At 41.2% G+C, this 27,863-nt stretch overlaps 1 protein-coding gene across 3 annotated transcripts in view; it reads right to left on the bottom strand.

Moving 5' to 3' along the window:
* Positions 1-27,863, bottom strand: part of COL18A1 (collagen type XVIII alpha 1 chain) — a 297,911-nt gene that overhangs the window by 13,672 nt on the left and 256,376 nt on the right. For all 3 annotated transcript variants that reach the window (XM_075317426.1, XM_075317424.1, XM_075317425.1), the window contains 25 exons: positions 26,005-26,145; positions 24,999-25,055; positions 22,851-22,877; positions 22,660-22,722; positions 22,438-22,473; positions 21,116-21,199; positions 20,383-20,409; positions 19,711-19,731; positions 19,566-19,628; positions 18,509-18,583; positions 18,085-18,129; positions 17,940-17,984; positions 16,219-16,290; positions 15,890-15,934; positions 15,287-15,329; positions 11,960-12,031; positions 11,659-11,696; positions 10,397-10,486; positions 10,157-10,310; positions 9,915-9,988; positions 9,432-9,560; positions 5,433-5,468; positions 4,459-4,707; positions 4,174-4,371; positions 1,150-1,265 (listed from right to left, as the gene is read on the bottom strand). In XM_075317426.1, coding sequence (XP_075173541.1) covers positions 1,150-1,265; positions 4,174-4,371; positions 4,459-4,707; positions 5,433-5,468; positions 9,432-9,560; positions 9,915-9,988; positions 10,157-10,310; positions 10,397-10,486; positions 11,659-11,696; positions 11,960-12,031; positions 15,287-15,329; positions 15,890-15,934; positions 16,219-16,290; positions 17,940-17,984; positions 18,085-18,129; positions 18,509-18,583; positions 19,566-19,628; positions 19,711-19,731; positions 20,383-20,409; positions 21,116-21,199; positions 22,438-22,473; positions 22,660-22,722; positions 22,851-22,877; positions 24,999-25,055; positions 26,005-26,145 — 2,000 coding nt within the window. The remainder of the gene's footprint in view (positions 1-1,149; positions 1,266-4,173; positions 4,372-4,458; positions 4,708-5,432; positions 5,469-9,431; positions 9,561-9,914; positions 9,989-10,156; positions 10,311-10,396; positions 10,487-11,658; positions 11,697-11,959; positions 12,032-15,286; positions 15,330-15,889; positions 15,935-16,218; positions 16,291-17,939; positions 17,985-18,084; positions 18,130-18,508; positions 18,584-19,565; positions 19,629-19,710; positions 19,732-20,382; positions 20,410-21,115; positions 21,200-22,437; positions 22,474-22,659; positions 22,723-22,850; positions 22,878-24,998; positions 25,056-26,004; positions 26,146-27,863) is intronic.

The raw sequence follows: 27,863 nt of genomic DNA, 5'->3' as shown, positions 1-27,863 counted from the left end.
AAGGGGACTGCATTCCAGAAGTGCGTCGACCCATGGAATAAAGATACATTCAACAATTTTTCCTTATTGGCGGTAGCGCTGCGTTATACCCATTCTTCTTTCCAGCACCTACTATTAACCTACGTGGGGCTGTGGCAGTCGCCATTATCTCTTATACCTTCATAGGAGTTGTGCATTCCACAACCCAGCCAGGTGAGTGTTACTCTTAACACACCATTCTTTTAATCTGGTAAAACCCTATTGCGCTCTATACTTTTATAGTTTGATCCTCCAAAGAGTAAACCTGGCAACTATCTCTCTATAATTCCACATACACATGCTAGTTCAACTTGACCATGAGTGCATTTGTATTCTAAGTGGAGAGTAAAGTAAATGATCAGGCAAATAAAATCCAATTTGCTAATCCTTATCTACCCTGACATTAACTGTATTGGAACAGTAGGAAGCTCCTTTTTTTATTGGTCAGTTGATTCAGCCAAAATTCTGCTCTCTTTAATGTGTATGAAGACCTTAAAGGAGTTGTCCACTACTAGGACAATCCCTTCTCATTCCACATATTTCAACCAGATAAAATAAAAAAGCCTATTCTCACCTCCCGTACTGGTACAGTGCCGGAGCTCGCGTTCCCGGGGCTCACGTGATGTCACGCAAGCCCCACATCCAAGCCACGCCGGCTTCTGTCACCCTGCCTTCGGACACAGAAGCAATCAACAGGAAGTGAGCTGCAGCGCTCACTTCCTGTTGATTAAGTTATTTGTCCGAAGACGGGGTGACAGAAGCCGATGCGGATTGGAAGCCCCGACACCACTGGAACTGTGTCAGCAGTGGAGTGGAGTACAGTTTTTGGGGTTTTTTTTTTTTTTTTCCATTTTACCTGGAGGTAATATGTGAAATCAGAAGGGTTTGTCCTAGTAGTTGCAAACCCCTTTAGTCATATCAGTGGTGATGACGGTTTCTTTTTAGACAATGTTCTACAATTCTCTGAATTGTGTTGGTCGAAACATATATTATATATAGTTTATATACACATGCAGTATGTATATTATTTTCTACTAAAAGGGTTTATATTTAATTTGTCTACAATTAATAGCATGTATTCTCCCAATACTATTCAATTCAGATATGTGACTCTATTGTAGCTTGACCTACCAAGTTGAATCTGTTGAAACATCCCGTCCATCAAATGAATGGATTCGAGCCCCGGGCTTCATCTGTCCCTCAGAACCAGAAAATAGTGTTTCCCAGCTGTCAAATAGTGTCTCATCCTGGAACAGATTCACACAGAATATAAATTAATGTCAGATTTCACAAAAAAAAAAAAGTGCAAAAACTAAGATGAGCGGTAGATTGTGATGTCTACATTATTCCACTTATGAAAGTCAACCGAGAATAACTTTATGTAATCTATACAAACACTAGTGCCGCCTGTACATTCGCATCTGCTGAATTTTTTGGTAATGAGAGACAGTAACTTGTGCTACTTTCCTATATAAATATGACAATCTAAAGGGGGTGTCACACATAGCGACGCAGCAGCGATCACGACCAGCGATCTGACCTTATCAGGATCGCTGCTGCATCGCTACATGGTCGCTGGTGAGCTGTCAAACAGGCAGATCTCACCAGTGACCAGCCCCCAGCGACGCGTGGAAGCGTAACTAAGGTAAATATCGGGTAACCAAAAAAAGCACTTCTCTTGGTTACCCGATATTTACCTTAGTTACTAGCGTCCGTCGCTCTCACGCTGCCAGTGCCGGCTCCCTGTTCCCTGCACTCCTAGCCAGAGTACACATCGGGTTAATTACCTGATGTGTACTCCAGCTACGTATGCAGGGAGCAGGGAGCCGGTACTGGCAGCGTGAGAGCGGCAGACGCTAGTAACTAAGGTAAATATCGGGTAACCAAGGAAAGGGCTTCTTGGTTACCCGATGTTTACCGTGGTTAAAGCTTACCGCAGGCTGCCAGACGCCGGCTCCCTGCTCTCTTCAGTTCGTCGCTCTCTCGCTGTCACACACAGCGATGTGTGCTTCACAGCGGAAGAGCAACGTCCAAAAAATGAAGCAGGACATTCAGCAACGACCGGCGACCTCACAGCAGGGGCTAGGTCGTTGCTGGAGGTCACACACAGCGACGGGACGTCGCTGCTACATCACAGAAAATGGTGACTTAGCAGCGAAGTTGTTGTCGTCGTCACTATGTGTGACACCACCTTTAGTGTTTCTATACATTGCGCCCTATGTGCATCACTCTACAATAAATATCAAAAAGTTGATGTTATATCAAATCTCCAGAAAAAAAAACTAAACTATTGCCCCAATTCATGATCGCATTTGCATCTTACTATTTTTGTGACTTAGTTTTCAATATTTTCAGCCTGTTTTCACGACAAATTCTTCTAATTTGTGCCCTCGTCTATTTGATATGTTTGCTGTTGTATTTGTGTTCTTTTTTGTTTTCTAGATGTTTGTTGTCAATTGAACTATTGTGACTTTGTGAAAAGTCAGAGCATTTTTCACAAAGTTACTCAAATCTGTCCCTTCTTTCGAGTGTTTTTCCTTTTTTGTATAACAAAACGTTTTATGCAAACATAAGCGTTGCGTGTGACAATGTGCCGGAACATGTGTCTTTTTGTTTTGAAAAGGCACGCAAAGTTAAAGACAAAAATAAAGAGCATTTTTTAATCAGCGTAAAATTCATTAATCTGTGTGCGCTATTTTAATGAAATATCGCTCCAAAAACAGCAACAAATACAAATCAAAGTAAAAAGTGACTTAAAAAGAAACTTAAATGATGACTTAAGCCCTAGGTTTCCATTCTAGTTGTCCAATTAATTTTTAAACTTTCTTATAATTTAGAATTTGATTATAACATTTGAAAAGCAGAATGTCAAACATGATAAACAACTAAGCTAAATAAACAACAGTAAATATTCCATTTCTTTTGGGATCCAACATTTCCACTTTTAGAGGGTGATTCATGGAGGTGTTTTCCACAGAATTAATTCTAGACTAAAATACCTTCAAATGTTTCAAAATTTTGTTGGAACTCGAACTTTCACTTAGAAGGTTGCAGCATTTGACATTTTTTATACCACTTCCAGACAGCTTTGCCATAATTGGCAAAGTTGGGGTTGGACGGGGAATGGTGACGCCTTCCTGGCAAAGTCTTCAAAATCTGTACCACTGCCGTGGTGTAAATTACGCCAGAAAAGTACTCTAATCTCCGATTGGAGTAACATTTCTGGCAATAACTCATGGCACTTTAAGATGTGCCTAATTCATTAAATTGTGCGTGTTGCCTAATTCATTAAATTGTGCGTGTTGCCTAATTCATTAAATTGTGCGTGGTGCCTAAAGGCTGCTTTACATGTTACAATTTCTCGTGCGATCGCATTTGCTGCCCGTGTCGCACAATGCTGTAACCCTCCGTCACACGTACTTAACTTCCAAACGACCTTGCTGTGGGCGGCGAACATCCACTTCCTGAAGGTGGAGGAATGTTCGGCGTCACAGCGACGTCACACAGCGGCCGCCCAATAGAAGCGGAGGGGCGAAGATGGGCGGGACGTAAACATCCCACCCACCTTCTTCCTTCCGCATTGCCGGCGGGACGCAGGTAAGCTGTGTTAATCGTTCCCGGGGTGTCACACGGAGCGATGTGTGCCGCTTCGGGAACAATGAACAATCAGACGTTCAATTTTTAGAAAATGAGCGACGTGTCAACGATGAATGAGAAAGTGAGTATTTCAGCTCGTTCACCGTCGCACATAGCTGTTACACGCTACGATATCACTAACGATGCCGCATGTGCGTCACTTACGACGTGACCTCGCCGACATCTCGTTACATATATTGTAGCGTGTAAAGCCCGCTTAATTCATTAAGTGGTACATGCCTTTAATGAATTGTCCCTTCCTACTGCAGAGATGGTGCCTGGAGTGCAAAATACCTATCGTAATGTATCGGGCGCAACGTATGTATCTATATGCATTACGTCCATCCTTGACTGATCAGGATAAAAAGATGGAAGCAATAACAGGAAGGTTTTTATTTCTTTCCTGTATGGCAGATTTGGAGGAGGACATTACATCTATGCTCAGGCGTTTTATCAATATTCTATTAAAGACATGTAAATTTTAACATTGTGGTTTAGGTATTTGATCTCCACACTCACCCTAAGATTAACAATAGGCACTGTGAGTCGGTCAGCCTTGCGGACTATGCTATACAAATCCTGCAGCCGTGATGATAGGAATGCACGGAAGGTCCCTTGGAGTCCAGCTTTACGTGCTTGCTCAAAGCACTGGAAGTCAACCCCACGGATGGAACGCATACTGCCACTTAGAGGGGCATTTAGTGCCACAAGATGTAACTGCAATCGAAGAATGAAAAGATATGTAAGAATCCATCCAGGAGCAGAACAAGGAAAAACATCTCTGCGTATCATCGCTATACTCACTGCTGCCTGGTACTCTTGGTGTGTGTGGACGGAAGGAGCGTTTCTCTCTGGCTCTGCCGGTCTGGGGAAGACTTGAGGTGGAGGCTGTGGTTGCTGTGGTGGACGGTATTCTGGTCGTGGAGGTTCAGGATTCCTGGGAGGTTGAGGTGGAGGAACAGAATCTTCTGTAATATCCTGATAGTATCCCGAATTTTTGTTGTCAGAAGGATAATTAATAATGGGTGGTTGTACCACAGCAACTTCATTACCCTGCAGAGAAGAGGAACCATTTAGCAATTGGTAACACAAATCGTGATACAATGGCACAAACACAAAATTTTGGCCTTTCTTCTATACTTGGTCTTGTTGTAAAGGTAGGATCGTTTACTTTAAAACACGTCATAGACTTTAGCTTAAGCCACAATATAGCCTGAGACAATATTAGTTGACCATAAGTGGAAGGGCTACATGAAAAATGTATGCAACGCCCAAGAAAAAGGAGTAAGAAGATCTTTGGGGACCTTGAGAACTGAGCCTGATTGGATAAAAAAATAGCCCAGATAGCTTTGGTGGTACACGGACACATCAATAGTTCTACTCCCAAAATGTCATTGGGAGCTTACTATGCATTCACATATGAGACCACTCCAGGCAATAACGGAGCCGATGCAGAATGTGAGGCAGGGGACAGAGGTCATTTGTAAAGCAGAATGTCAAATGTAAGAATGCACAACTTGAACTGTTTTTAGGAGGAGGTGGGCTCCTGCTTTTCCGCAGGGAGCACACATTATGCCAAAAATAAAAAAAAAATTACAATTTGAGGCAAAATTACATGAAGTTACCTTTGTGTTTAAGGTAATAACGGTGTCAGGTGACTCTATTCAGAAAACATTTCTGTCTGGGTGTTAAGTTTATATTTTAATAATGCAGGTTTTATTTGTACATTTCAAAAGTGTAACAAAAAAAAAACTCCTCGTAGCAAAAATTGGACTTACCTGCCCATTGCCATTCAGTGTCGCATATTCGCCAAGCTGTGAAAAAAAAATTATAGTCCGAAAAGGGTTTCCAAAATAATACGTCTAAGGTTGTTATAAAGCATGTGAAAAGAAGGAATTGAAGCGGTAAGAAATTAATATTAGCACGGTTTACAATAAATGGGTGTGCAGGTAAAAAAAAACCATAAAAAGTGCATTCCTATCATCATTTCTCATACTACATAACATTAAATTAATAGGGGGGCTTCCTATGTTCAGAATGTTTCAGGGTGGTAAAGTACGGTAAGTGTCTAGCTCTGGAGGACCTGTCCTGTCCTGCATTGCACAGGCAACTTGTTGATTTGACCTGGCACTGTGTAATGCTTTATTTCTTCTGTGGTGGTGCTACAGGCACGTTATACATTGCCTTCCTGATTTCCCCACATCTTGGAGCGGATTGAGCTTATTGTAAAGTGACCCTTCTAACCAGTATGAATTGTAGAAAGCAGAGAGGAGTGTTCCGTGGTGTTCAGACTATTGGCCTGTGTCAGACTATAGCATTCTCATCTTTCCTATATGTGTAGGAGGGTGTCCGGTGCCCTGCAACCCCCCTGAAGACGTCATGGTTCATATATACTTTTGGTCTGTACTGTACATATTTTTTATTGTTGAATAAATATTTGACTATGATATCTCCAATTTTTGGTGAACCCTCTTTGTACAGTACATTTTTTTCTCTGCTTCTGCTTTGCACAATTCATGTGCTTGAGGAGATCTTTCAGGTTGTGCCATTCTATTAACTCTTCTGTCCCAAAAAGTGGAGTAAAACGCAATCAAAAATTGAACATAAATAAAAATGGTACTACTGAAAAGTAAATCTTGTCCTGCAAAAAACAAGCTGCCACACAGCTCCATCAGCAGAAAAATAAAAAAGTTAAAGCTCTGAGAATACAGAATACAGTAATACAAAAATAAATAGTTTTATTGTGTAAAAGTGGCAAAATACAAAAAAAGGAATACATTTTGTATCACTGTAACTGTTCTGACCCGAAGAATAAACCTGTGTTGTTACTTTTACCAAACCGTGAACGGCATAAAAAAAAAAAAAAAATCGCAAAAAACAATTCCTGAATTGCTGTTAGTTCTAACTACCAAAAATGAAAATTAAAAAATGATCCAAAAATGTTATGTGCCCAAAAATGCTACCAATAGAAACGTCAACTTGTACTACAAAAAACAAGAACTCACATGGCTCTCCAAATGCGACATGGCATCCACTATGTATTGTAGATAATTTTGCCCTCTAAAATTCAAATGGCGCTCCTTCTCTCTCGTGCCCTGCCGTGCACCTAAACAGTAGTTGTTTACCACATATGAGGTATCGGCATACTCATGAGAAATGGACTGCAACCTCCTGCTCTCTGGCCTACCTTCCAACACTCTTGCACCCCTCCAATCTATCCTAAACTCTGCAGCCCGCTTAATCCACCTCTCCCCTCGCTACTCCCCAGCCTTGCCACTCTGCCAATCCCTTCACTGGCTTCCCATCGCCCAACGACTCCAGTTCAAAACATTAACCATGACATACAAAGCCATGCACAACCTGTCTCTTCCCTACATCTGTGACCTAGTCTCCCGGTACCTACCTGCACGCAACCTTAGATCCTCACAAGATCTCCTTCTCTGCTCCTCTCTTATCTCCTCTTCCCACAATCGTGTACAAGATTTCTCCCGTGCATCCCCCATACTCTGGAACGCTCTACCTCAGCACATCAGACTCTCCACTACCGTGGAAAGCTTCAAGAGGAACCTCAAGACCCACCTTTTCCAACAAGCCTACAACCTACAATAGCCCTCAGTCCAGTAGACCACTGCACAACCAGCTCTGTCCTCACCTATTGTACCATCACCCATTCCCTGTAGACTGTGAGCCCTCGCGGGCAGGGTCCTCTCTCCTATACCAGTCTGTCTTGTACTGTTAATGATTGTTGTACGTATACCCTCTTTCACTTGTAAAGCGCCATGGAATAAATGGCGCTATAATAATAAATAATAATAATATATGTGAAATGTTATTTGTGTGCGTTTTTTCGGGTGCAATTTTGGCCAGCCATCACTAGACGTCACTGGTCCCTGGTCCCTTAGCTGTAGGGGAAAGCTTATGGCTGAGAAAATTAAATGGGAGATGCCGGCCCACAGTAAGGGGATATGGCAGTGAGAACTTCCTGGTTTTAGTCAGATAGGGATACGAGAGAGTGGAGTACAAAAGCTATAGTGTGTGGAAGCCCAGTAGTAATTTGGCCAGACCCTCAGGGTCACCCCAGGAAGTCTGAAGCAAGTAGGAAATAGACTCTTCTGTAGCCGGGTTCAGCGAAAATTCACTACCCGTTTCCAGAAGTAGTAGTCCTTGGCTTTGGAGAACTTCTGGGAAGCAACTGACAAAAATAGGTCCAGTCTTGTGAGAGGTAACATACACCTGGGCAAACGGGTCAGCATGGAGACATTGGTGAAGGAACTCTGTCCGGTTGTAAGGTGCTGCTCACAACAGCGGTATTTTCCACGAAGCCGGATCCGTCACAAATGCATTTCAGTTCCATTCTTTTCCTATGGACTCGCGGCAAAATGCAGTCACATGTGGTTGTGTATGACGCACGCAACCGCATCCTCCCAAATCTCTGTAGGAGGGGATGTGGCTAGAGCCATGTGGGACAATGATTTCATTGTCTGCCACCAAGGTGTTACAGAGAGATACAGTACTAGAGCAGCAGAAGTAACGTACATAAAGGGGCAGTATGCAGCAAAATGTGAAGGTTGAACTAGATGGACCCAGGTCTTTTTTCAACCTAAGTAACTATATAACTATGTGAAAAGAAACTAAACTGTAACCCTCCTGTAATTTTGAAGCTTTGTGCCTGCAGTGAATGTGATGCAAGAACTCTGTGTGAGTTCTTTAGTAAAGAAACGCTGAAAGTTAAGCTGCACTTCGTGTCTGAAATAACCCCGGAGGAATGGGGTCTTTGTGTCTCTAGTTGCACTGTGGAGGTGGCCAGGGTGCAGCCCAGAAGAGAAGCACTGCCTGAAAGTAGAGGCTCGCTCTTGCTCATGACTGTTGCCCTGTGCCACCGCCGCATATGCAAGAACCACACCTTTTGCATGGTAGTCATGTCCAAAAGTTTCCTCTTCAACCAATGTTTTATTTGGAAAGGATTCTGAAAGCCCAGTATATACTCCCTTCCCCTAAAACTACTGATTAAAGGGCTATCTCAACATAGTGCTTCAGGAGCGATCTCCACAGCTTCCTGGTTCCTGCTCGCTTGGGGGCCACGCGCTCCTTACAATTGATAGTTTGGACCTGTGGCTTGGTTGAGTCGCTAGTCCCAACTGTGTACACTCTCATTCTGCCAACAAAGGCACCTTTGCCTCTGTAACATCGGAGAAGGGCAAGAGGACTAAAGCTGGCCAAATCCAGTGACCAGTCAACTTCTGACCACTTACAAATTAGAAAGCCAAGAGCTTATAAGTGCTTGGCTCTTTGCCTAGGAAACTTGCCAGCTCTTATAGACTACATAGGTAACCGGTAACCTAGAAAATGAGCAGTACACAATAGAATTAACAATGAAGAGGAAGACCAGCAACCAGAAAACAGCGGAGAAGACTAATGGACCTATCTAGGCTTGCCCAAGAGCTTCCTACAGAGCGTTCATTCATCAAGTCACCTAGCTCGAAATCAAGCTGAAGGCCATTAAATAAGAAGTCTCTTGAGAATAGACCAGAAGTTTTAGAATTAGAAGAAAATTGTAAAGTGCTTGTTTTTTTACAAGCACTTTGCAATTACTATTTATGATGTTAAGACAACTCCTTTTAGGGTTTACCATTACAGGTGATTGAATTTGTTCAACCGCCACTCTTTGGTAAAGTCAAATGTATCTCAGTTGTTTTTATTCTTGTTTTTATATTGTAATTAAAATCAGTTTTTATTGATATTTTGGTAAATATAAAAAAAAAAAATGTGTGACTTACAAGTATTTTTCGGAATCCATTCCTTACTCTTACATACAATTCTGATTGTTCCAGTACCAGTATAATGGTCCCTTCTTGGAAAGTTTGACCCAAATGAAGCATAGTCTGATATGTATGCAGTACGGTAGCCTAATAAATAAAAAGGGAAAATTACTTCTTAAAGCAAAAAAAAAAACAAAAAACTAAAAAGCAGAAACTTTTAAAAATAACTGAAAAATCAGGAAACAAAATACATTTTTAGACACTGATCTTCTGCTCAGAATTTAGTAAGAAAAAAAGTTGAACTAGCCATTGGGTTTGGGTCATGATAGAGTCACACACTTCATGAAGAAGAAGCTGAAAATCTAGTTTTAGTTGGACCTTGTAAAGTTAAATAACACAAGATCAGCTTAGAGCACCTTTTAGAATTCTTGGTGTCCAACAAGATTTTGTAAGGTCAAGGCTTCCTGACGCATGTGTTTTTTGCTTATGCTCACTACTTACCGTAGAATATCCTCCTGAACCTCCTGGAGGTCCTGGTGGCCCTGGAGGTCCTGGTGGTCCTGGAATGCTTAAAGCTAAAAGTATATACAAAAAAAATCTATTTGGCAAATAATCATAATTACATGCTATTGTTTATAGTGATTGACTCACACATTGTGTACATGTTTGGGGTACAATCAATACTAGAAACATGAACTATTTGTAAATGTAACTTACTATTAAAAATGTACCACTTCACTTACCTGGTCTGTTGGGTCCAGGATATGACTGGGGTCCGGGAGGACCTGGTGGTCCTGGAGGTCCAGGTGATCCTTGCCTTCCTTCATATCCTACACCTGGAGCTCCTGGTGGGCCACGCGGACCTGGTGGACCTTGGAGGCTGTCTCCTTTAGCTCCCTGAAAATGCATATACATCCAATAAACCATGTGAATAAAGAATATCTATAGAAAAAATGAATATGTACTTTATATTGTTGACCTACCGGCAAGCCTGGATATCCAGGGTTACCTGCAGGACCTGGAATTCCTTGGCCATGGCCACCTCCAGATTCTCCTTTCTCTCCTTTTTCTCCCTAAAAACAAAACTTTCAGCGTCAGTAAAACCAACTGTACTAATAACCAAATCACGCCAATTCTTTTCTTATTTATAGAATTGAAATTGTAGTCAAAATTTTATATAAATTTACACATGAAAGTAAGAAAACTTTGTAATTTATCTTAGAGAAATCTGTTTCTTTCTCCTTCTTGACTGATCATTCATTCTCAAAATATGGCTACTGTATTTTTGTGTGTATTCTTGGTTTTTTAAATAAAAATTAAAACAACAGTTACTCTATAATTACCCCTCCAGTGCTCGCACCGAACCCCGATACCTATGGTCAGGCACGTATTTTATTATAGCGAAGGCCATACCGTCTAGTTTTTTGCACAAATCTTTTCAACAAATATTTGGATATAAAACTGACTACATCAGGAACTAAAATGACTACTATATGTGAGTGTATGGAATATAAAGTACAAAACAAATGCAAATGTAATTTTGCAATTATGATGTGACACTACATATATACACTACACTGCATCCCTAACCTGTAAATGAAAGTAAACAAGTACAAACACAGAGAAAAATCCTTTGTTTGGAAAAAAATACAAAAACATACCCTCCTTCACCACTTTATTAACCCCAAACACCCTGCAGGTCCAGCGTAATCCACAAGAGGTCCCACGTCGCATCCAGCTCTGCTACATGTCACAGCTAGCAGCCATAATAGAGAGCGACTGCCAGCTGTGAGGGTAGCGATGAGCAATGACTGCAGGCAGACGCTGTCACAGGCTGGGGCGTATCTGACTGCAACCAATCACAGAGGACAGGACGGCCGGAGGGCAGGCAAAGCACGGAAAGCTGCGCAGTACAGGAAGTAAATGCGCGACCCGGAAGCAGTTTGCCGCCATGACACCAAGTCTCGGTAAGTATTATTTTTCTTATTTTCCCTTTTATTTCCCCACTGTTGGATCCGAATCGTGCACCCGGAATCCCGCGCCCGGGTCCGGCACCCGGCCATCTTTGAAACTGCATGAATCCGGACTTTTACAGTCCAGATCCGCTCAGCCCTATTTAGGATCCCTTTTAACTGCAGGTTGTGCTTGCTTTATTGCCTAAAGGCTATTCAAGATTGCTAAAGGGTAATTTCTCTAAAGTGTAATGCAATTATACCTGATTGATTTAGAAATATAACACACTCACCCGAGATTGTAAGTCTCTAATATCATATGGGAAATTTCCTAAAATAGAAAAAAAAAATCATTTTAGCGAAAAATCTGTCAATCATGCAGAATTTAAGTGTTGTCGACTTGAGCTAAACATTTTATGTCTTCAATCTCCAGTGATTATTAAAATACAAGGACTCGTGCAGGTGAGGAGCTTCTGCCACTTCACATTTGGAAAGATACATTTATATAATTTTTTTGCACTGACTTCTCCAAATCCTATTCATAAACGTGATGAAATTTGTTGTTTGGGTTTTTTTTTTACCCCTATGTATTACCTGGTGGGCCAGGAGGGCCGACGTCTCCTTGATCACCTTTTGCTCCTGGATATCCTCGCTCCCCTTTCTGACCTATAATAATACAATAACACTGACAATATAACAGTTTGCTAAACAATCTAAATATTGAATTACAACAGCTCAAAGCCATAATTAGGTGAAACCTTACCTAAAAACGTTTTCACACGTCTCTTTTTTCTTAATTATGTGTAATACATTCTAGAACAAGTCTTAAAAAGTAACCTTTTTTGTCAATTAATTATCCTCCAGACATTAAAAAGTTATTCATGTTTTGTGATATACTTTATTGTTCTATTTTGCTTCCTTCTCTCCCAAACACTATGATGTAGTACTGTTTTAGTACCCAGGTAATGTTCTTTTAGAAGCTACTTTCAATGGCTGCTCAGCAAAAATACATACACTATATTCAAAAAAAATCTGTGCAAAAGGCATTTACCCCAGTTTGAGTTGGGGTGTGAAGAGCAGAAAGGCTCAGACAGGGAAAGTATCCACAACAGACTGACTGAATTATAGAGAGTGGATCTTGCCAAGCAGCAGATGAAAGTTGCTTCTAAAGGAGCATGAACTGGGCATTGAAACATCACCTAAGTATGTAGTTCGGGAGAGAAGGATTCAAGATAAAGTAATGTGGAATATATAAAACAATTCAAAACGTAATGCCTGGAGGATAAATAAATAATAATAATAATAATTACATGTTTTATTACTTTTTAAAAGTATTTTCTGACAATAAACATTTATCACCTATGCACAGGACAAGTAAATAATGTCTGATTCCTGGGGGCCCTACTGCTAGTTCCCTGATGATCACTAAAAAGGAGTATTTATTGAGAAGGGTCTACAGGATTGACTGAGATAGCGGAATACAGTGCTCTGCTATTTCTTTAATAATATTAATAATATTAATAATAATAATATTAAGATCTTCCAATGTGTGACATACAGTATATGCACTTCATGCGTCAGGTGCTGGGGTTTGGAGCCTGCGCATGAGCTGAGCAAACATCAGACCAGGCAGAATCTACCTGTTTTACACAGCCGGCATCTAAAGGCCCCGTCACACTAAGCAACATCGCTAGCAACATCGCTGCTAACGAACAACTTTTGTGACGTTGCTAGCGATGTTGCTGTGTGTGACATCCAGCAACAACCTGGCCCCTGCTGTGAGGTCGCTGGTTGTTGCTGAATGTCCTGGGCCATTTTTTAGTTGTTGCTGTCCCGCTGTGAAGCACAGATCGCTGTGTGTGACAGCGAGACAGCAACAACTAAATGTGCAGGCAGCAGGAGCCGGCTTCTGCGGAGGCTGGTAACCACAGTAAACATCAGGTAACCAAGAAGCCCTGTCCTTGGTTACCCGATATTTACCTTCGATACCAGCCTCCGCCGCTCTCACTGCCTGTGCTGCCGGCTCCTGCTCTGTGCACATGTAGCTAGCTGCAGGACACATCGGGTTAATTAACCTGATGTGTGCTGTAAGTAGGAGAGCAGGGAGCCAGCGCTAAGCATTGTGCGCTGCTCCCTGCTCTGTGCACATGTAGCTGCAGCACACATCAGGTAATTAACCCCATGTGTGCTGTAAGTAGGAGAGCAGGGAGCCAGAGCTAAGCATTGTGCGCTGCTCCCTGCTCTGTGCACATGTAGCTGCAGCACACATCAGGTAATTAACCCCATGTGTGCTGTAACTAGGAGAGCAGGGAGCCAGCGCTCAGTGTGCGCTGCTCCCTGCTCTGTGCACATTTAGCTGCAGCATACATCGGGTAATTAACCCGATGTGTGCTGTACTAGGAGAGCAGGGAGCCAGCGCTCAGTGTGCGCTGCTACCTGCTCTCTGCACGTGTAGCTCCGTGCGGTGGTAACCAAGGTAAATATCGGGTTGGTTACCGATATTTACCTTAGTTACCAAGCGCAGCATCTTCCACGCGGCGCTGGGGGCTGGTCACTGGTTGCTGGTGAGCTCACCAGCAACTCGTGTAGCCACGCTCCAGCGATCCCTGCCAGGTCAGGTTGCTGGTGGGATCGCTGGAGCGTCGCAGTGTGACATCTCACCAGCAACCTCCTAGCAACTTACCAGCGATCCCTATCGTTGTTGGGATCGCTGGTAAGTTGCTTAGTGTGACGGTACCTTTACTGTTACAGCAAATGTTTACTATTTAAACGCTGATATCAATCACTGATAGTGGAATTTGTGTACCAGCTGGCAATGCCCTCCCTTCATGATGTGATTGTGGGGTGTTGATGGATCGTCATAAGAGGCCCCCATGGACACCATCTTAAACTTCCTATGAAGGCCAGATGGTGGCTTAGAATCACAAGAAAACATCATTTTGACTATCTATTGTAATACAGTCATGCATTCAAAATAAAATAAAGAGTTAAAAGGTTATAAAAATATGAAAACAATATAAAAATCTGAGTCACGCTGTTTACCTACTTTAGAAATAAAAATTTATATATATAATAAAAAAAGCTAAAAAAAAAATGCTAAAAAACCTCCCATCAAAATGCTGTAGGTAAACTTGAAGGGTATCAATAAAAATGACATCTTTCCACGCAGACAACAAACCCTCACACAGCTTAAATGAACAAAAAGATAATATGAGTCTCCGCTCATGGAGACACAAACCAATTTTTTGGCTTCACATTTCCATTTGGTTTTGTTTTCGCCACTTAAAAAAAAAAAACAAAAAAAAAAAAAAAGTTTATTGGATATTGCTGTTCTCATACTGACCTGAAGACCAGATTATTTTTACCAAACAATGAATGATGTAAATACAAAACCCCCTAAAAATGTCAGAATTGCGTTGGTTCCCTCATTTCCCCACACTTTTAACTTCCCCCTCCCCATTTTCTGGTAAATTATAGGGTCATTCAAAGCTACAAACTGTTCATCCATCCCACCCACCCCTTCACCCCTGCCAGAAAAAAAAAAAAAAAAAACAGCCCGTAAATGGCTATGTAGATTGAAAATTAAGTAAGTTATTTTCTTGGTAGAAGGTGAAAAATAATCAAAAGCACAAAAAAACAAAAATTGTCCAGTTGGGAAGAGGTTAAATGGAGCAATGGAACACAAGATTAACCGCAGCTCCATGTGAATGATCGGTGGGAGTCCAAGAGGAGGGGCCTTGACCAATCAGATATTTACCATCTGTCTTGTGCATAGGGGGATTAACGTCTATTTCAGTGGAACCCCTCTGATACTGAAGAAATACGTATATTGAGGAAAATTTCTACTTCTTTCTGTATTAATCATTTTCATAATCTGAAACCCCCCGTTATTTACACATTGCAGCTCCTGGGTTACTTTACCTGGATATCCTTGTGGTCCAACAGAACCGTGATCACTGTATGCCTGAAAGACAGCACATGGCATATAAAAGACTCTGAAGTGTGGCCCATTAGAGAGGGCCTGTCTCCAGGTTATACATGACCAGTTTTTGCTTTTATTTTTATTCCCACTGTTCCTCTGAGTATTTTATTCATTTATTTTTTTTAATCCGCCATACTGTTCCAGAAATCTGGACGTTTTCATTACGTGCTACTTTTTATGGGGTTTACCAAGAGGGTGTGGCTCACGGGATCCTCAGGGGTGTGTCTTTTAGCTTCTCTGCATTACTACCCTGTGAGCACCGCCCACTTGTAAAGACCATAAAATAAGCCCTAAACAAAAAAAAAGGCACCTATCTCTTGGAATAAGAGAAATAACTGGACACTTGACCTGGTGACAGCTCCTATATTTAATGAAGTTTCATATAAAGAGTATTGATCCAAATTGTGCCATAACGAGGCATCAAACACTTTTTTTTAGACACTATTCAGTGACAATGAGAGGAGTTCACCAACATTCGGGTCTTAATTATTAATAACATTTATCTGTGTGTGAGATCCTCTGTGCACATAAAGGGTACTTACAGGAGTTCCTGGAGGACCAGGTGGTCCAGGAGGTCCTGGTGGTCCCTGTATAAATGAAAAAAAGAGAATACTAAAGTCCTATAAGGCTTTTTCCTTAGAACATATAATTTTAGGTTCTACTACCGACTATACAGTATAAGTGTTTTAATGGGTAATAAGTACATCCTGTAGACACCACTTTCCAGGGTCATGGTGGAAAGCTCTCCAATGAGGGATGAGCATAAATTATTAATTTGGGCCTTTTACAACCAGCTTTGCCCTCCCCTGGTTTGGTGGAGAATAATCGGTTAATATTGTCTGAATAAACAGCAAAGATACATAAAACTCACCCGTACTCCAAAACCACCAGAATCTGCAGATTCACCTTTCTCTCCCTTCAGTCCATTCATGCCAGGACGACCCTACAAAGAAATAGTTAGGTTGTCTTAATGTTATACCTTATTATGGTTACAGTAAGGTATTAGACCTGACCCCCCCACAAAAAAAAAAAAATCAATGGGATTGTGGTCTTAGGAAGCGTCATTTCAAAAGGTTGGGAAGTTATATGTAATTCTACTACACTAGGATGTGCTCTGATTTCTACATCTATAGTTCTAAAAATGAATATAGCTCTTACAACAGTAATTCATAAAATACAGGAATGAGGTTTTGCGATTTGATATCAAGGATGGGGGAGTTTAATTTTATTGGTGATTTGGTTTAGACTAAACCTAAGGTAAAATAGCTGGTAAGTGTCCCAACAGTAATTCAACAAGTCTCATAATTTCCTCGGAAATCCTTAAATGGTTGGACAATTAAATACTACCTAAGATGTTGGGATTCACCATCCTTAAAAGGGTTTTTTTTTGGGGGGGAGGGGGGTAGAGGGGGAGGACTATGATATTGATGGCTCATCTTTAAGGTATTAATATAAAATCAATAGCGATACAACTCCCGGCACCCATATGTATCAGCTGATGGAAAATGGAAAGGTCTACAAGGTTCTGTAGAAGTTGTGGTTCTTCATTGCGTAGCATGCATATAGGGTAGCGGTTGTATTATTCCAGCTCAGTCCTATTCACTTGAATGGAACTAAGCATAAATGAGCTGCAATTTAAGGCACATGTGCTCTCGAGAACGCTGCAGCCTCTTCAATCAATTGAGTGTTGAAAGTGCCGGAAGTAAGAAATTGATGGTCAATCCCAAGGGGAAACCATGAATATCACTCATATCACTCCATTTAATGTAATATGTATGGACAGGAGTTTCTAAAATTGAACTGAACAGCAAAGAGATGACATACATTTTCATGAACAAAGGCATTATTCCAAAAGTATGATCAAATTGGACCAATAAAGAACAGTCCTGGCATGGAGGCAGCTACTGTGACAAATTGCTTCCAGACAAAAAAGTTAAAAGGGGATATCCACTACTTGGACAACCCCTACTTACAGTATTTCTCTTGTTCGCCCCAGTAAAAATAAACCTTTATTCACCTAGAATGTGGCCGCAGTTCGAGCGATGTCTGAAGTTGCGTTCTTGGGGCCCACGTGACACTGTTATGACACATGAGCCCTGCGACCAATTAGTGGCTGGCGTCTGTCTTCCCGCCTTCAGACATTTCAGCAGGATGTGAGCCCTACTCTGACTTCCTGCTCAAACATCCGAAGGCGGGGTGAAGGAAGTCGAAGCTGATTGGCCGCTGGGCCCACGTGTCAATGTCCTGTGGGCCCCAGGAACGCGACTTCAGACATCGCTGGAACTACGGTCACACCGGTGGGGAGTGTAGGCGTATTTACTTTTCTGGGGCGACCAAGGGGAATGAGTAGGGGTTGTCTAAGTAGTGGACCATTCCATTACATGTAGAAACAGGAGTCAGAATGGAGATATATAGAGGAGCAGTAGGATGATATTGAAGTACTTGTACATTTCATGGTATCAGAGAAGGATAGAGGTCATGCAAGGATGATAGAGTAAAAAATATACAAATACCGAATATCTTTAAAAAGAGGTAAAATGGAGTAGAAAATAAAAAACACAAGAAAAATTGTAAGAGGTGTAGTAAACTTACAGGCCTTCCTGGGAATCCAATTTCACCTTTCTGTGCTGATTGACCCTATGACCACACAAAAAACACAATGATATATTAGGTTATGGATATCATAATATAAGTATTGGACTAAAATGCAGCTTTTCATCTTCGGCATCATACTTACTGCAGGTCCCACAGGTCCTTGAGGGCCTCTTGGTCCAATATCGCCCTAAAATAATGAACAATTTTATTAGAAAAGAAAAATCTTTTCTGGCACCAGTCTCCTCAAATCTCATGGGTGAGAAGCAGTAGGACTGGGTGGGTCCAGTAGTGAGAGTGGGCATGACACTAAATGGGTCACGCTAATTTTTTCTATAGGGCCCTATGATATTTGTATACAACCCTGCCAGAAGTATATCAGGAAGATTCCAAATTTCAACCTTGTGCTATGTTGTTATAGGATCCATGGACCTAATGTGATTGCCATATGTGAAGTTGGGAAGGATTTTTTTTCCCCTAATATGGAGCTTACTGTGTGCCCCATGGGGCTGAACTCAATGGACTTAAGTCTACCTCCAACCTTAAAAACTATGAAATTAGGTTCTTACCCTCTCTCCTTTGTAAATTCCGGTAATTAGTGAGCCATCGGGCCCCAGAATCATTCCAGGCTCTCCTTTCTCCCCCTAGACATGAGACACCGTTAGTTATGTAACAGGGGCAATAAACAATAGACTTGGGTAAAAATTTAATACCTGTGATATTTAGTGTAGTCAAGGCGTTATATAGAACCAAAAACGGTGCTACACCTGTCCCCATATTGTATTTGATGTTAGAGTTCAGATCTAGCTACTTTAATAAAGCTGAGATGTAAAATCAGACACACACAACCCATTAATTGTTCTGCAGGCGTCATGTTTTTTGTAGCTGCTAGCAATCAAATAACAGTGCATTTCACAAATTTTACTTGCCTGTATTTCAGAAACTATACATCCGATCTCACAACTAAAGCTATGTATAGAATCCGCATGATAGTGCCAGTATAGCACTGGCTTTAGTTTATATAGGAAAATCCTGGTGGTTGGTCCTCTTTAAGAGAATAGGACCTGATCTGCAGTTCCCAGAAGCAGCCACTACATAGTAAATGGAGGTGCACTTTGCAGCTACATAATGTTTACATCCAGCCACCCCGGTGGGGTGACCAGGTGTCGGATCACCACCAATTAGATATTGATGAACTATTCTAAGGATAAGTACTCAGTATCTGGTAACCAGACAACCCCTTATAAAGTTATAAAGTACCCCAAAATTATTTAAAGCAAAAAGCCCTCAGAACGCTATGTGGACAGAACAATAAATCCTGACACTGGTAGACCCAATAGCAAGTGTAAAGGAGCGGAGTCGGTCAAATACACAAGTATGTGATTTTTCTTTTCAATTACCTCAACCTGGTCCCATTGAAAATAACTTTTAGAATAGGGGGAAACCAATTTATGGCTTCACACCACTAATGTTCACCAAGATTGACCCCAAAAACGTAATAGTGTGTCTAAGACAGTGGAGCAGAGTGAGAATCCAATTTTTCTTGAGGATGGCATGAATGCACCCCACCATGCCAACATCTTCATAGCAATGTGACAATTGTTCTGCAGTTTTGATTACTCTCACCTTAGAACCAGGCAGTCCTGGGTAACCCTGATCTCCTTGATCACCTTTGTATCCTCTTTGTCCCTGAAACACAAAATATATATTGCAGTCAAGCTCAGAAAAATGTAAGTTATGGTAAAAAACACCTAGATAATGTTCAACTTACTTGCTGACCAACATCTCTTCCCTGTAAACAGATAGATATAAAACTTTATTTAGTTGAAAAACTCAGTTTTTATTTTTCACTTCATCACACAACCATAAATACTTCCTAACTAGTCTCTATGTGTTGTAGTTCTTCATTACTTTAGGCCTATAAACCCACAGAGTTTTGGAGCCGATTATCTCCATACTCCTCTTAAAAAATTGCCTAAAAAAATTCTTGGAAAAAAATTCTTCTAATACATTTCTAATGGAAATCCACTTTGCATCTTCATTTGAGGAGGTTTTTTTTCTGAAGAGATTATAGAAAAAAAGCCTGGTGGAAAAAAAAAAATAAAGTACATGGCACTTCTTCAAAGTGGAAGAAGGAAATAAAGGAAAGGTCTCCAAGCTAGACACTGTCCAATCATAAGACTACAAAAGTCTTCAAATCTGCTCCAGGAAAATAAAAACTCCTCGAAAAACCACTCCAAAACAATTTCTACTTGAAAACCTCAGTTTGAACTTACCCTAATGACCCACATAAGGAGTTTCATATTCTGCATGATACACCACTTAGTTTATTTAAGGCTATTGATTTAGTTGATTCTTAAATTTGGCTTCACGTCTCATAGTGAAGCTTCTATATGTGTGTAGTGCCTGGATATGATCCACTGAGCCGGTAACGTGTTCTTACCTCTCCTCCACCCACTCCAATTGTTTCCTGGAAAAAAAAAATCAAATGATGGTATCAGTTGAGGTCTACTTGTATAAATTAGTAATGAGCAGAAATCTATATTAAGTCAGTAAATTCATTATGCATTGAATATCTTATTATTCTCTGGGGTCTCTCAGAACATAAAGAACGTAGGGTGAAAAAAGTAAATTGATACTTGTCTCTGTCAGGCCATCACCTCGTCTGTGCAGCTCCTAGTTTAGTTGTTCTGGCCTAGTCTTCATTCACAGGCCAGTCTTCTTCATGAGACAGATCTCACTAGGTCGTGAGGTATAATGTAGTTGTGGTTCAAAAGACAGCATGACGTTGGAATGGTGCCGCAATCTTATGATGTCGCAAAGCCTACTGGGTGGTGGAGAAGCCAAAGACTAGACAAGACAAGAAGACTGGAGGCCTTTGTATGAAGACTGAACTCTAACAAACAAGGAGCTACACGGAAAAGGTGAAGGCCAGAGAGAAGCTAGTATCTATATTTTTCTTTTATTAATCCGTCCCAATCTTTTTGAATTCAGAAGACTGAAGCCATTTTGTGGGGTTCACACAATTTGAAATCACAAAAAAAATAATTCTGGCTAATCTGAAATTTTGTTTTCATTTGTCCCATAGCTCATCTCTCTTAAAAATGCACATACAAGCTTAATTAAGGCAGTGAACAAATATATCAGGGTACAGTCTAAAAACCAAAACTGCCTACCCTGTTATCATTTGATCTGTAAATTATTTGACCAGGAGGTCCTGGTGGTCCAGGTAGTCCAATTCCATCACGTCCAGGTTGTCCCTGAAAACAGAATTGAGTGTTACAGTAACATTTATTAAAGAGAATTGTCACACAGAACATATGGAATAATATTATTTATTATTATAGCTCCATTTATTCCATGCTGTGTTACATATGAAAAGGGGTTCACAGTCCCCAAGGGATGGGTGAGGATACAGTAGGTGAGGGTAGAGATGGTCCTGCGGCACTATATTAGACTGAGGGTTATGGTAGGTTGTAGGCTTGTCGGAAGAGGTGGGTCTTCAGGTTCCTTTTTAGGTGAGAGTCTGATATGTTGTGGCAGAGCATTCCAGAGTATTGGGGAGGCACGGGAGAAATCTTGGATGTGGTTGTGGGAGGAGGAGATGCGAGTGGAGTAGAGAAGGAGATCTTGTGAGATTGAAGGTTATGTGCGGGTAAATACTGGGAAACTAGGTCACAGATGTAGGGAGGAGACAGGTTGTGGATGGCTTTGTAGGTCATGGTTAGGGTTTTGAACTGGAGTCGTTGGGCAATGGGAAGCCAGTGAAGGGATTGAGTGGGGGTGGGGGGGGAGTAGTGGGGGGAACAGGTGGCTTAGTCTGGCAGCATAGTGTAGAATAGATTGTAGGGGTGCAAAACAGAAGAGAGGCCACAGAGCAGGAGGTTGAAATTGTCCAAGCGAGAGATAATAAGGGCATGCACTAGGGTTTTCTCAGCTTCTTGGGAAAGGAATGTATGAATCCGGGAAATATTTTTGAGTTGGAGGTGGCAGGAGGTGAAGAGGGCTTCGAAGAGAGAGCAGAGTCCAGGGTTACTCCCAGGCAGCGAGCACGTGGGACTATGGAGAGTGAGCAGCTCCTAACTTTGATGGATAGGTGTGTTGGGGGGTTGAGTGAGGAGGAGGAAAGATAATGAATTCTGTTTTGTCCATGTATTGTATTTGTATCTTTATTTGGTCTAATTAGTAATAATGATTAGCGCTGTATAATTCTGTGACTAAGGGAAAATTTAGATGACCATGAAACCATACATGGACCGGCCACAGGTCTCCCAACCTAAGCTCAACAGCCTCATATATGCCTATAAGGTGGTCAAGTTCAGGAGACTTGCGGGCAATCTTTGCTTCTACCCTAAAAGATAGGGAATAAATATTCTGTTGCTGGAACATCCCTTTAACATGAGAGGCAGCCTGCCGTTTCGCTGCTAATTTTGGTAACAATTCCTCAAATTGTTTATATGGGAATATTCCTCAGCTTATACTCATTAATAACACTTACTTCTTCTCCTTTATCACCCTTGTCTCCCCTTGAACCCTGGAGTATAAGAGAATGCCGTTAGTTGTACATTTTCTTTTGCGAGTTGCTTTTAAATGTAGAAAATCAAGGACTGGTAAATACAAATATAAAAACCGTGTGTCCCGAGAAAAAGTGTACTATTACATGTATGCAACACAAAGTCTACATAGGTGGAAAATAGAAAAACAGAGGTCCTGTACTTACCTCAAGACCCGGGAATCCATCTATTCCAGGTCTTCCATCCAAACCTGGACTTCCACGATCTCCCTAACATTAAAAACAAAAAAAAAAACAAGAGGGACATGAAAGGGAAGCAAAAACCTTACTTTTGTTACCTAATGTATATTAAACTATAGGAGGATTTCGAACGATGTAAGAACCCCATAAATTGTTACCTTTAATCCTGGTATTCCTGCTTGTCCCTGTAAAAAGAAAATATATCAAATACAATGCAGAAGCACCAAGCTAAGGGTCTGATTCCTGGCATGAGAGGGTCTCATATCAGCGCATTCATAAAATACTATATTGAGATATCATGAGTCCTCCATGGCCACTTCATGCAGGCTACTACCGTAGCATTAATTCTTGCTTCTCAAATCCAATAGTCATGATCTTAGTTTGATCAGTAATGTCCGGACTGGCCGTAGGTCTCTGTATCCAAACTCAGCACCTCTGTAAAGCACAAATGAGGCTGCCGAGTTTGGGTTAGGAGACCCATGGCTGGTCCGGACTTTGTGGTCCAAATTCAGACCATAAAAATAGAGAGTGTGAAACCAGGGTAAGGCCCCCTTCATATGTCCGTGTTTCCGGTACATGTGACGTCCATTTCTGCACGTACCAGAGACACGGATACACGTATGCCCATTAAATTCAATGGGCTTGCGTAGACTTCCATGTTTTCATACGTACCATGTATCCGTATGGAGCACACGCATGTCTGTGTGCTCCACGTTGTGACATGTCCATTTTTGCGGGCAGAACGGATGTCACACGGACCGCACACTGATGTGATCCATGTGACATGTACCAGAGAAAACACATTACTTAAAAAACAAAACAAAAAAAACCTCATTCCTACACTTACTACCTTGTCTCCGGTGCTGCTGTCACACTTGCTTCCCGGCCCAGCTCATTATGCCTCATGAATATTCACTGCACTGACTGCAGACCCGGAAGCAAGTGTGACAGCAGAGCCAGAGACATTCAGGTATACAAGGTCGTACTGTCTGTATGCTATCTGGATGTCACACAGCTAGCACACTGATGATGCACACTGACACATGGAACTCCACAACGGACCGTGCAAAACGGTCGTCTTTTGCACAAATGTGTGAAGGGGCCTAATACTTGGTTTCAGTGTCGCCCAGTCTCTCTAAATTAGAATTTCATAGGGTTCTGGTAAATGTTACCAGAAGACAGAAAACATTTTCAGAACAGCAAAAAACGTTTACCAATTACTACCATAAATCTGAAAGCAACAAAATGTAGGGAGAGAGACCCCAATTCCAACAATTTACTGGGCTTCTTGCTGTAGTTTCAAGAAAATTGCTCTTTTAATCAGCAGGTGATTATAACTAGAGGACTAGTTGTCTTGTGCGATGTAGACTATGAGCTCTGTATAACCACACCCCACCACTGATTGGCAGCTTTCTGCCTATGCACAGTATACAGATAACTGCTAGATCTGCAGCAGATAATACAGTGATTTTATCAATACTACAGTAAAAACTCCAGTAAGTGACACTGTTGGAAACAGGGTCTCTGCATCTACATCATGCTGCTCCCACATGACCTCTCCATTTATTGTCCCGCCGGGAATGAATAGATGCGTGACAGGGATCAGAAGATACAGAAAGAGATTAAAATGTTTTAACTGTTATGTATACACAAGTACTCGTGTCAATAATATCCATACAAATCAAATTAGTTGAATATCTGTATTAAAGGTTAAGGATTTCCCACATTAAACTTTCTACAGATAGATGGGAATTCTTCTAAGAACTTGATACAAAAGTATGTGAAAGCAAGAATTGCCCTGTCCTGCTGTAGCAGTTCACATAAACATTTATATACTTTTCCCAGTATTTCTTCAACTTTACCATGCAAAGTAGCAATCCCAAAAGTCAATATTGACTCTTAAACGAGCTGTGCCATATTACTTAGGATAAAAGCCAAACCAGAATCTCAATTTTCAGACACTGTTTTGGGGTTTTGCCTCTCATCAGTACAACGCACGAGTTCTGATTTGGCTGTATGAGAGGCTGCGGACTGAGGTCTAAGGGGTAACCTTTCTACTTGTGAAGAAGGACATGTCTGACATGCCTGTGTAAATATAATTATAAGCCATACAATGATCTCTCAATTGGCTTATTTAATTTCCCAGAGAAACATTGCATGGCCTATAAGTCTCCTTACACTGACATGTCAGGCATGTCACTCTCCACAAAAAGAAACATTACTCCTTCACCTTTACTGGAATTTGTAATAACAGAACTGAAACAGTCCTACAATAATTGCACCAACAACTGTTTCGCTTGCACTACCTGCGGACCCCGACCTCCATGACCACCGTAACCAAATCCAGAACCTTCCATGTCGTCCTGGAAAAAGAAGCAAATGTATTAATTAACTACCTGTAGTACCCGGGCGTTGCCCGGGATAGTAACTGTGTCTCTTTGCCCGTCTGTCTCTTTGCCCGTCTGTCTGTCTCTTTCTGTCTCTCTCTATCCGTCTCCCCACTGACATCTTTTTACCTCACACATAAGCTTCTTATACTAACAGTTTATTTTGTTCCTATAGCAACCACTCACAGTTGTTATTTATAGCCTGCAGCTCCCAGCTCCATTCAGTTTAATGGCTGCAGGATTTTTGTAGCGTAACTGGAAAGTACGGGGTTACATTTTCCCGACCAAACAGTCTATGACGTTCCCTGAGTCACATGAGGCGTCTGTGCAAAATTTCATGATTGTAAATGCGACGGTGCGAATTCCTTTAGTGGACATACACACACATACACTGAGCTTTATATATTAGATAAGTAATTTATGAACTGTAAATCAAATAATATTCCAGGCTAACAATATTCAGCTTTTATTCTTACATCGAGTTAATCTTTGCAAATGTATCTGATATATGGAGCTATTAATATAAAACAGTTCAACATGGACTCAAAGTGACTTTTTGTTTAACCAGTCATTGAGTCATTGTCCATATCTCAGTCTTGTGCAAATATAGTCTTTTTTTCTATGTAAAATATTTTTATTCCTGTGGTAGAGCTATCACCAGACATATTTTTTCATGGCTGGGGTCTTGGGTTCGAATCCCACCAAGGACACATTCTGCTAGGAGTTTGTATGTTCTCCCCGTGTTTGCGTGGGTTTCCTCCGGGGGTACCCCGGTTTCCTCCCACACTTCAAAGACATACTGATAGGGACTTTAGATTGTGAGCCTCAATGGGGACAAGGTTCCTGATGTATGTAAAGCGCTGTGGAATATGTTAGCGCTATATAGAAAGAAAGATTTATTTTTTTTTATGGCTACAGTACTTACAAATCCAACAGCTGATCCAGATCCAGCGGGACCAGGAGGCCCTGGAGGTCCGGGTAATCCACGTGGTCCAATTGGCCCAGGAAGTCCTGCCAAGCCGATTTCTCCAGGAGTTCCTGGGAGTCCAGCATCCCCAGTGCTTCCCTATTACAAGGCAAATTGAGAAGAAAAATTTTAAAGAAGAGGAATATTGAAGACGACTGCTCTTGTATTGATTCAATGATTAAGTACATGTGGTTATTGTGTGTGATCATCAAGACCACAAACCATGATCATGACAACTTGTATTATGTATCTGCGTGACACTTGAAATTGCCGCTCTGGCAAGTGTTTCTCTAGACGGTGCACATAGGATAAGATACTATGATGTTGGCTTCCTACTCTAACAGTCTCTTTATGCTCTTCCAGTTCTTTAGTTCACTTTAGCATAGGGGCGGCACGGTGGCTCAGTGGTTAGCACTGCAGTCTTCCGGCGCTGGGGTCCTGGGTTCAAATCCCACCAAAAGCAACATCTGCAGGAGTTTGTATGTTCTCCCCGTGTTTATGTGGGGTTCCTTCAGGGTTCTCCAGTTTCCTCCCACACTCCAATGACATACTGACAGGGAATTTAGGTTCTGAGCCCCAATTGGGACAGTGTTGCAAAGTACTGGCACTATATAAAAATGTATTTTTTATTTATATAAAAATGATTTAATAATATTAAATATTATTATTACATATTTGTATATATATTATTAAATATTAATATTATTGTATTAATATTTAAAATGAAATTATTATTTATATAAAATTATTATTTATTTATATAAAAATTCATTTATTTAGCATGGATTTTCTATAACTTTGGATCATGGTTACACTTTGTTTTGCTGTCATTTATCGTTTGTTGGTTACATCCAACATCCCAGTACGATTTACATTAAAGAATCACTAGAAACATTTCCCAGTGTTGGATCTTTAACATAAAAAGTAAAGACGTAAAGACATTTCCAGCAAAACTGTATGTATGTATGTATGTATGTATGTATGTATGTATGTATGTATGTATGTATGTATGTATGTATGTATGCATGCATGCATGCATGTATGTATGTATGTATGTATGTATGTATGCATGCATGTATGTATGTATGTATGTATGACTCTTTTAAAGCATAGCGCAAAATGTGAATCTGGTATGAAGTTGTTTATAGATATTAATATGAGGTGGTATCACTAGCATAAGCCATTACTTTATAATCGCTGGTGACCTGAACTATGTAGTACGCACCCAGCCTGAGAATGAAGGGGACCTAGCCAGTTATTGTGCTGTATCTTGGTTGGTTGCGCCACCTGCCTAGTGGTGCACCCAACCACCTGGCTGCAGTAGCGTGGGTTGCAACCACCAGGGCCAATGCACCTCCAGTTTCATAGTTTGCATCCCTTGAGTGCCCCATTAAAATGAATAGGGGGCTTCATTATTTGTTAAAAGAATACTGTGTGACTCCTCCAAAAATAAAAATGCCTCCTGCCCCCCAAAAATAGTGTTTTTATTCACTTAATATAAGCAAGAGTCGTCTTCTCCCCTGCAGTCAGCGCAGGCAGGCAAAGGAGGCGCAACATAGTGACATCAATAAGCTGCCTGTGCTGGGATACTGACATCTTGTAGGCCTACAAGGTGGAGAGTGATACAACCTACGGGTTTATGTTCTACCAAAGGATCCAACTGTACCACTGCCATGGTTATGCAGATACAGTACAAAGTGGATCTCACTCATATCTGTCACCCATCCAGAAGCCTGGGGTGTATGAATTGCCCAAATGTTTAACACTAGAGTAAGGAGGTGGACTAGGTGTTGTGTTTCCCCCCGAAGGCACCAATT

Source organism: Anomaloglossus baeobatrachus, chromosome 7, assembly GCF_048569485.1.
Source record: "Anomaloglossus baeobatrachus isolate aAnoBae1 chromosome 7, aAnoBae1.hap1, whole genome shotgun sequence".
Lineage (NCBI taxonomy): Eukaryota > Metazoa > Chordata > Amphibia > Anura > Aromobatidae > Anomaloglossus > Anomaloglossus baeobatrachus.
Note: the sequence above shows the minus strand (reverse complement) of the source record. Positions and strands in the feature narration are given on the sequence as shown.